The 10,257-nt window shown below is 47.0% G+C and overlaps 1 protein-coding gene across 5 annotated transcripts in view; it reads left to right on the top strand.

Annotated features, from left to right (window-relative positions):
• Dnah8 (dynein axonemal heavy chain 8) overlaps positions 1-10,257 on the top strand; it is a 253,949-nt gene that overhangs the window by 204,045 nt on the left and 39,647 nt on the right. For all 5 annotated transcript variants that reach the window (XM_031346761.1, XM_031346760.1, XM_031346759.1 and 2 more), the window contains 2 exons: positions 2,646-2,762; positions 5,482-5,583. In XM_031346761.1, the coding sequence (XP_031202621.1) occupies positions 2,646-2,762; positions 5,482-5,583 (219 nt within the window). The remainder of the gene's footprint in view (positions 1-2,645; positions 2,763-5,481; positions 5,584-10,257) is intronic.

Below are 10,257 nucleotides of genomic sequence, written 5' to 3'. Positions count from 1 at the left end.
TCAGAAATCCACCTGCCTCTGCCTCCCAAGTGCTGGGATTAAAGGCGTGTGCCACCACTGCCCGGCAACAGTCCCAGTTTTAACTGGCAGGATTTTTTGGTGCTTAATTTTTCGCAATTCTTTATGTATCCTATATACTAACCCCTGTCGTAAGCAGAGCTGGCAAAAGCCTCCCCCCATTCTGCAGGCCATCTGTTCATTTTGCCAGTGGCTTCTCTTTGCTCTGCAGAATCTCTTTTTCTCAGGCTCATTGTCCTTCTTTAGTCAATTAGTTAAGCAATGGGGATGAGAGTCACATTAACATTCGACAACCTAACACAAAGAGGTGCAGGTCGAGAAGTGCCTGAAGCACCTTCATGTGTCTGAGAAGGCTTTAAACTTTGCCCTTTGCTTTCTGCCCTTCACCGTATTGCCCACAGGGTTGGAACAGCTGGATCCAAATTAAAACGAATGGTTTCGTTAATATTTTAAAAGCATGCCTTGAAATTCAGGGATTAAAATTGTCTCGCTTTCAGACTTTCTTCTATGACCTGTCCATGGTTGTATCCTAGCTAACAGGTTTCTTTAAAAGGTGGGACTGTGAAGGAGGTGAGGAACAGTGGCAGTAAGAGGAAATGGCTTATGAAGGCTCAGTGTGTGTGCGCGCGTGCGCGTCTAAGTGTGTATGTATGCATTTGCATATGTGTGTGTGGTGCATGTATCTGTGTGTATATGCATGTGCACATAAATCTGTGTGCTTGTATATGTGTCTGCATGTATGCATGTGCACGTGTGTGTGTGTGCTTGGGTACATGTGCTCATGTGTGTGTTATGCACATGCATGTGCACGTGTGTGTGTGCTTGTGAACATGTGCTCATGTGTGTGTTATGCACATGCATGTGCACGTATGTGTGTGTATGTGTACATGCTCACTACTGTGTTGGAGAAGGCAGAAGAGAGAAAGAATAGTATGTATTCAGAGAGGCACAATTGCTGTCCATGCAGATTCTGAATCTAGACCGTAGGACGGGGGCTCCGGAGGACACACAAGATCCTCCTTAGAATTTCGCAAGTGCCAGGCAGGGGCAGCTTATTGGCACAGAAACTGGACTCATCCGTATGACTTTCAGGGCTTGAGATAGCAGGGCTACCATGTGTATGCCTTCAAATGGTCTCCAGGGCTGGGGGTAGAGGGCAGAGGTACTCAGTAAGTACTTACTTTGCAAGTTCAAAAATCCAACTTAAAATTATAGGTAAGGGGGCATATGCTTGTAATCTCAACACTGCGGGGTGGGGGGCAGAGGCAAGAGGATCCCTGGGGCTTGCCGGTCAGCCAGTCCTATTAGCCTAACGGGCCATCTCCAGGGTAAGAAAGACCTAGACTGAAGGCAGTAGATAGCCATCCTGAGGACGTACCGTTGCCATCCTCTCCCTCCACACGTGCGCCCACGTCCATGCAGACACAGACACAGAGAGAAACACAGCAGTCCCCAGAATATCAAAGCAGCTCCATCCTTTGAACTGAGTCTAGTCCGATTATTGGCAGGCAACTGAGCAACTTTGAACAGCCACGGTTTTATAGGCGTCTCCCGGGTCTTGCTCAGTTTGGCAGTGACAGGCATGTGAGGGCGGTGTGAGAATTTTACAGAGAGATGTGTCATGTGTACAATAGGAATTCTTGGTTTTTAAAACCTGAGATGGGAAAATTACAGAGTGAAGCCAGCAGGGGGTCGCATTCTCGAATGCTCGAGTTCTTCAGCTTGGAAGATGTAAACCCTTACACGTGACTTTCCAAAACCTCCATGACCGCAGACAGATCCAGCAGGCATTCGTCAAGAAGTTCCTGCGGTTTCTCTACGAGTTGTCAGTGGAGACCTAGACAAGCTTTGTTTGTTTGAGACAGGTCTCAGGTAACCCAGGCTACCCTTGAACTCACTATGTGGCTGAGAATGACCTTGAATTTCTGATCTTCCTAGCGAGGATCTATAATCCTATAGGCTATGTCACCATGACAACCTAGTAGCCTTTTTTATAAAAAAATCAGTAACCCCAACTTGACAAATACCTGGAAATTTGTTTTTAAACCATTAGCTATAGTCATTAGATAATATTTAATTGTTAATATGTCTCAAACTGTGCATGCTGTTTGTGCTTGGTGGTGTTCTGAGACAGGGCCCTGCCGTAACTCAGTACTTTGAAGTCACAATCCTCCTGTTGTAGCTTCCCAAGTGTGGGGATTACTGGCCTGCACTGCCTTGCCCAACTATACATTGTCCTCTGACTTTTTAAAGTACTTTTATTGCCTGTGTGTGTGTGCGTGTGTTTACACCTGCACGCACAAGCTCAAATGAGTAACAAATGCTGCAGTAGAATGGAACTCAGGTCATCAGGCTTGTGACAACCACCTTCACCCACTGACCCACTGACCCACTTCACCAACCCCATGTACTCAGTGTCGACTTGCCTCAATAACGAAGCCTTTATTTTCACTAAATGTTACTGCACTAGCAGCAGCAGAGGAACTGGCAGGGGGTGTCGTTCGGTGATACCACGCTTGCCTAGCATGTTACCAACCAAGTATGACCCTCCAGCTCCACAAACAAGGACCCAGCTACATACAGTGTCTGAATCCCAGTTGACCCTGACTCTCTCTGCTGTTTTTAAGGAGCGACGGAAATTTGGACCCTTGGGATGGAATATTCCCTATGAATTCAATTCTGCCGACTTCTCGGCCAGTGTTCAGTTCATTCAGAACCACCTCGATGAGTGTGATATTAAAAAGGTGAGTGGGATTGTAGAGGGGGTTATTTATTTGCTTGCTCTCGAGTTTTCTGTCACAGCCCATGGCACGGAAGGAGCTAGCTGAGCTCTCCCTGGGAACTTCTTTTGGAGGGATAGCTTATTCTAATCAGCGGCTATAAGCTCTCTCTCCTCCCCTAGCCAACACACTCTCAGTTTGCTCCCCCTCCACCGAAGGTTGTGTCAGTATAATGATGGAACACTGTGTTGCAAAATATAGTCACGCCCCTAATGCCACCCCTGGATACCTCCGGGCCCCATGAAAAGAGAGAGAACATTAGTCGGGGTTGCCTTCTTTGATCTTCTTCCACTCCTTAAAAGAGAGACAGTGTCTGCTAGCCAATAAGGTGGTTCATTTTTGTCTTAAGCCCCGTCCTTCACCATTTGAAAAGATTTCCTTATGTATTTACATGTGTGTACCTGAGTGTGTGTAGTGTACCCTGTGTCTGCAGTACCCTTAGATGCCAGAAGAGGGCATCAGATCTCCTAGACCTGGAATTACAGATGGTTGAGCTACCATGTAGGTGCTGGGAACCAAAGTTCATCTTCCGCAAGAGCATCAAATGTTGAGCTTTCTCTACAGCCTACCACCCACTCTGTGTGTGTGTGTGTATGTGTGTATGCACATGTGCATGTGTTTGTCTGTGATGCATGTGTGTGAGTACACTATGGCACACATATGGAGGCTGGAGGACAACTTTAGAGAACTGGCTCCCTCTTTTTAGCTTGTGGGTCCCGGGGTTGGGACTCAGGTCTCCAGGCTTGGGTACCAAGTGGTTTTGCATGCTGAGCCCCAAGAGCCTAGCTCATTATTTCATTGTTAAATTCAGCTTATAGATAGCAACCCAAAAATGTATTTATTGGTAGTACCGGGGATTGAACTTACGGCCTTGCACATGCTAGACAATTTCCCTCCCACTGAGCCACACATCAGCCCCCGGGGTCACTTCTAGTAAAGGTCACTAATCACTACCACGGTGTAGACTGCCACGTCTCCAAGGTGCTTACATATGCAGGGCATCATTTCCACCATGAGGCTGACGTAGGTGTCGTCATCGTTATGCCCACGTAAATGACGGCCACAGAGCTGGGAGTGCAAACCCAGCTGTCTCTACACTCGCAGGCTGTAAAGGGAAACCTACTTTTCCCAGCCGGTCAATGAGCCTCGTGACCATTTTCCTCTTCCATAAAGTACTTGTGGCGTCTTCGAGGGACAGCTGTACTAGTATTTATAAAAATGCAGTGCACAGTGCAGAATAGAGTGCAGAGTAGAGACCACCATGTCCCTCTGTTCCTGCCCTCAGGAGAACTTCCAGATTACTATAGACACTGTGGTAGCGGGATGGTTCTGGTAAGCCATGATGAATGTTCACCTCGGGTGGACAGGAGTCTAAAACCAATCATTTTCTTCCTAAACTGACTAAGGGATAGTAAATTAAAACTGTTGGCAGTACAATAAAAAATTATATTGTATGGGTTCCTATTCTGCAGCCATTTATCATGTCAGTATATACAAATAAGAGGTACCTTGGAATGGTTGTCTTGAAAGGCAACCAAGCCGAAAAGATAAAAGTTTAACCACTGCCGGGCAGTGGTGGCGCACGCCTTTAATCCCAGCACTTGGGAGGCAGAGACAGACGGATTTCTGAGTTCAAGGCCAGCCTGGTCTACAGAGTGAGTTCCAGGACAGCCAGGGCTACACAGAGAAACCCCGTCTCGAAAAAACAAAAACAAAACAAAACAAAAGTTTAACCATTAAGTTAATAAAAATAAGAATCAAATATCCATAAGCATCCCCACTTTAATTTTACTCCAGATATCCATTGTTTTTCTTTTAAATAGCTATGAGTAGTAGAATTATATTGCTAGTGTAAGATTTCTAAGAAATTAATGGCTGTTTCAAAGCGGTTTTAGCTTACAGAATGAGACAGCACAGGATTGCATTGTGGAAAAGTCTCGGGAATAAATACCTTCCTACTTGGTCTCATACCGAACCTGGGAAAATCTATTGCTAGGAAAGAACATGAAAGCTCCCCTCACTTCATTTTGGCATCCTTGGTCATTAGACATCACTTCCTGTGCCTCTCCAACAGTGTGGCACTTACTGTAATGAGAACTACAGGTGCTTACAATCACAAAGAGAAACGCTGTCTTGGTTTCTTTCATTTGACATAACCCATAGCCAACTTACCCACCAGTGCTTAATATTGTAGATTTTTTTTCTTTGGTGGGACAAACCGGAGCGGTTCTGGCCTCGTGGTAGTGAGTTATTCCTGTGAGATAAAGAGTAATTTTCCGAGCAGCTATGCGAGCTCCATCCAGCTGCTGTGACACTCTTACTGGGAACAACTTAGGGAGCAAAGTTTACCCAGCTCACACTGCTAAGTCACTGTTTGTTACTGAAGGAGAGTCAGGGCAGGAACTTGGAAGCGGCCCGTGGTGGAACCCTGCTTGCTGGTTCACACAAGCTCACACTTAACTGGCTTCCTTAAACAGGCTAGGGACCCATGCGTAGGGAATAGCACCACCTATAGTGGTTCCCTCACAGAAGTGCCCAACCACCAACCTGAGAAAGGTATACTCAACTGACACCTTTTCCCTCAGGTGCTACCCACCTGGGTCAAGCTGACAGCTAATGCTAACTGGGGTAACAGCCCAGGTGGCACTCCCTTTTCTAGAACTTTACCTTGTTTCCAATGCAGGGCGTGTCATGGAGTACGGTTCGGTACATGATCGGAGAAGTGCAGTACGGAGGCAGAGTGACAGATGACTTCGACAAACGGCTGCTTAACTGCTTTGCCCGGGTAAGTCAGTTTGGGGGAGGAAAATGTGCGAAGATGTATTTCACTGTGCTTTCTATTATTTAAAAAAAAAAAAATAGGCACTTTGCTTTTGATTACATAGATGTGTGTTTGGGTATGTGAATGTGAGTGTGGGTATCCCTGGAGGCCAGAAGATGTCAGATGCCCTGGAGCTGGAGTTATAGAGTTGTATGTGTGTGTGTGTGTGTGTGTATGCTGGAAACCAAACTCCACCCCTCTGCAGGAGCAAGAAGTGCTCTTTAGCACTGGACCATCTCCCCATCTGAAGAATACTTTTTGTTTACAATGGGCATGGCCAGGTTAGGGATGACAAAGGAGGGATTGCTTATAAACAGAACGAGCCAAGACTCCCTGCTTTCTACCACAGTGCCAGCCATCCCAGAGAGCCTCCCCGAGGATTCTAAATCCCCATCTCCTCACTGCCCTTAGGTCACATTCTCTGTTCTCCAGAGCCTGTCAGGAAAACACACTGGCCATCTCTCTGTGCCTCTTCCTCTTGGGTCTAAGACAAAGCACAACTCCAGAGCTAAAAATATGTGCCAGGGGAATGCACATACTGCAATTTCAATGTTCTCATCTTTTCCATTAGAATAAACTACTGACAATGGAGGAGATGGTAGGGGTCTCCCCCCGCTTTCCCCAATAAACTCCACATAGAGTTCATGAGTAGATATTTTCTAGAGATATTATTCACTAGCAATGATGACTTTACCATGGATAACATAAATCAACCCCCGACTGGACACAAACTCTCCTTAAATCTCTTTATGTGTTAAGGAAACAATACGCTGCATTTACCAATGTGGGGAAAAAAATCAGATTTGTGAATAATTTACAGTTATTGAATTCTTTATATTAGGAACTCTGTCAGCAATTTTGCTTCTGCAAATTTTCTCTGTCTGCTCTTCCTCCTTCCCCCCTTTCTTTCTCTCCTTTTCCTGCTCCTCCTCCTCTATTTCTTTTTGGCATAACTTAATTAAAATCACAACAAAGCTATCTCTTTGGAGCCTATTCTTTTCTAGTGAGAGACAGCAAGGGGGGGCTGGGAGGAGTAGAGGGAAGAGAAGCTGTAATCAGGATATACGGTGTGAGAAAAGAATCTATTTTCAAGAAAAGGGAAGAAAGAAAAGAAAATAAGAGAGAAAAAGAGCCAATCACAGCAAAACATACAAACTTCTGGAATAGTCTGGCAAACTGGAGGTCGACCAGATAACCCGATTTTTGTTTGTTTGTTTGTTTGTTTGTTTTAACTCTTTTCTTTTAAGTCGCACATGGAAAATAGCCAAGTATTAGCAAGGATGTTTAAAGGTAGAAACATCAGTGCTCAGAAATTAATTAGGGACAGACCTCCCAGAGAGCAGCTGGGCGATACTAGCTGAAATCCAGCAAACTAGATGTCAGTACATTTCAAAGAAAGGTCCACAGATGTGCTAGTACCAAACCAGTCCGTGGTAACACTGTGTCAGAGTTAACCACTGTGTCAGAAGGCTGGTTTTTCTGGAAAGAGATTCTGACGCGGACCTCTCCTCTCCCTTCAGGTTTCCCATCCCTTCCCCAGTCTTCCCCTTTAGCTAAGGCAGCCCTCATCTGCCAGGGCTGTTCCTGGGAAGGGTCTATACTGTGAGTCCACAGTAGCCAGTGAGTTCTCTAGCCAGCTGAAGGGGTGAAGGCCTGGACTGTGAAGGAAGATGTCTCACCGCATCCTAAGACACCGAGGTGTAATGATTCAGCACAGTGAATGCGTGTGGGGCACAAGCTAGCAGCTCTCATCTTTTCAGCCCCGTGGTGTGACTGCCCACCTTCCAAACCCGAATCCTGCCCCTGAATACGTGTTCCAGACATGTTCTCAGAATAAATACTATCCATAGCGTAGTTGGAGGTGTTGGGGGGCAGTTTCTGTATCCATGACAGGAAGAAGATCACTCACTGATGGTGCATAACACAGAGGAAATGGTCTACGTGATGTCCTACATAGATTGTGAAAACATTTGTTCAGTGAAGACCGGGGGTGGGGTGCAGGGAGGGGGGTAGGGGGGATGTAAAATGGGAAATTTATACAGCTACAAAGTAAGCTGTATAAATTTCACAGGGAGAAATGCATATCCAAGGACATATGTTAAGTACATGTAAATAGCCCCAGGAAGAAGAGTGTAGGTAATATTGGAGCTGAATGGAGAAACTCTGAAATAAGGGGGGGGGGGCTAGTGTGTGAAAATAATAAATATGTTATGTGAGAGATGTACCTCCGTACCTGAAATCCAAAGAAAACAATTATGTCTTAGTAAGTACCCTGTTCTTTGTTTTTTTAATAATTGTAAAAGTGCCTAAAGTTGGAGAATTTTTAAGACTTACTCTTATTTCTAAAACTATGTGTATTTAAGGGGATCAAGCGACGGCTCAGCGGTTGTGAGCACTTGTTGATCTTGCAGAGGGCACAGGCCTCTGTCCCAGCAACCACACAGTGGCTCACAACTGTCTCTAACTCTAGGTCCAAGGGATCTGATGCCCTCTTCTAACCTCCATGGGCACACGTGCGGTGTCGGAGCCTTTGGAGGTCAAAAGAGGGAGTCCGGTCCCCAGGAACTGGCGCTAAAGGCCGTTGGGAGCCATGCCATTGGGAGCCATGCTATGGACTCTGAGGACAAAAATATCAAGTGCTCTTTGCAGTTGGTCCATATCTCCAGCCCCTTGTTTACTCTTTTAATTGTGTGTGTGTGTGTGTGTATGTGTGTGTGTGTGTGTGTGTGTATGTACGTGCATGTGAGTGCAATGACCAAGGAGCTGGAAGAGGGTGTTGGATCCCCTAGAACTGGGTTAGGGAAAGTTGTGCACTACATCCCCTGGATCCAGCTAGATCCCCCTGGAGCTAGAGTTACAAGCCATTGTGAGCCTCTCATTGTGGGTGCTTGGGAAGTGAACTGGGGTCCTCTAGAAGAGTAGCAAGTGCCCCTAACCACTGAGCCACCTCTCCAGCTCCTCTCTACAATACGTTTAAATGTATAAAATGTGAACAGACTGCATGATGTGCTCACTCGTGGTGGGCTCCCAGTATACCCCATGCTGGGGGTTGATCTCTGGGTTACGCCCCCAGCCCGCCCCATAAGAATCCCCCCTAGGTCTTCTGACATGAGTTGTCCATATTTGTATGAAGTATTTGGGCTCCCCGTGTTTAGCCCTCAGCCACGTCACCTATAGTGATCCACACGCATGCGAGCCCGGTGGTTCCTATGCTGTCATGCTCCTCCACCCCCTCCTGCTAGAAGGAAGGCATTCCATTCCTCAGGGCAGGAGTCAATCAATGCATGTGGGCGGGACTCCTCCTGCAACGGGGACATTGAGAATACTTTCCTCAACCTTGGTCTACATTCAGAATGAACAAGAAGTGAGAGACTTGGCCATGGAAAGTTAAAGACGAATAAAGAGGGGGCACAAGGAGCTTGTAGGTGTGTAGGAGAGCAAGGGAGAAGAAATGAGACTCCGATAGATGTCTTCTACTATCCACTCCAGTGTGCAACCTTCTTAGAAGCAGCCACATCTTCCTGCTCTCAGGCTGGCGGCACTTCTGATACATGCACATGGCTTGCAGTCTCAGCACAGAGGGGTCTAAACATCTAAGATGAGATCCATTGGGTTGAGTTTTACTGACATCAGAACAATCCCTGAAAATTAGGTCTGTTTAAAAAGCACAACCCATAGATACTGGCTTTTTCTTTTTCTTTTTTTTTTAAAACCTGCGGTGGCTATCTAAAACTTCAAGGTCAGGAAAACTCCCTTCATTGACACCTCCCTTTCACATTTTGTCTTTTTGCATCATGGGGTCTGCCTTATGCACAGATGACTGGAACACGTGGCAGGCTGGCAGACGGTTAGTCGCTGAAGAGCCCCAAATGCTCCCCACCTAAGAACCAGAGCCCAGCTCCAGGGAGAGCTGAGAGCCACCCTGCCACCTGACCAGGTGGAGGACGGCTGATCCAGGAGCTTAAGTGGGAACAGTTGCTGTTCCTCCTCCAACAACCTCTTCATACCCCGACCCGGGCCACTCGGGGCCATAGAGGAGTGCTAAGTTAGACCTCAACGCTCTCAGCCACTTAAGACTTGCTGGTCTGGGCACTAGCAAGGCTCCCTTTCCTACCCCCCACCCCCGTGCAGTAGACACTCCCCCACGATGACAGCTTCCCCCCTACCTGATCTTAGCTCCTCTGAGCTCTCACCTGCAAGTCTTGTCCCATGCTTGTGTCCCTGACTGGCGTCCCTCCCCACTTGGGACCTCAGCGTCTGCAGTTCCCTGACCACTGACCGCCTCTCCTTATTAGTCCCTCAAAACGCTGAGCCGCAGCTTTTTAAAGGACCCACGGGTGTCCAGGTGGTTTCATGGGCTCCCGAAATCCTACATGCAGATGGTAGGAGCCGCTTTCCTTTCCGCATGCCCGAATCTCTTAAGATGGTTTGAACGAGGAACGTCCCTACCGGCTCATGGATTCGAACATCGGCTCCTCAGGAAGTGTTCGCATAGGAAACCTTGAGAAAGAGGCCACTTTGCCAGGGGAAGTACGTCACTGGGGGCGGGCTTTGATGGTTTACAGCCTGGCCCCACTTCCGGTTTTCTGTCTCTGTCTCCCTCCCTCCCTCCCTCCCTCCCTCTCTCCCTCTCTCCCT

This window comes from Mastomys coucha, unplaced genomic scaffold (assembly GCF_008632895.1).
Source record: "Mastomys coucha isolate ucsf_1 unplaced genomic scaffold, UCSF_Mcou_1 pScaffold3, whole genome shotgun sequence".
Lineage (NCBI taxonomy): Eukaryota > Metazoa > Chordata > Mammalia > Rodentia > Muridae > Mastomys > Mastomys coucha.
The sequence above is the reverse complement of the archived record's forward strand: the minus strand, read 5'-3'. Positions and strand labels throughout refer to the sequence as shown.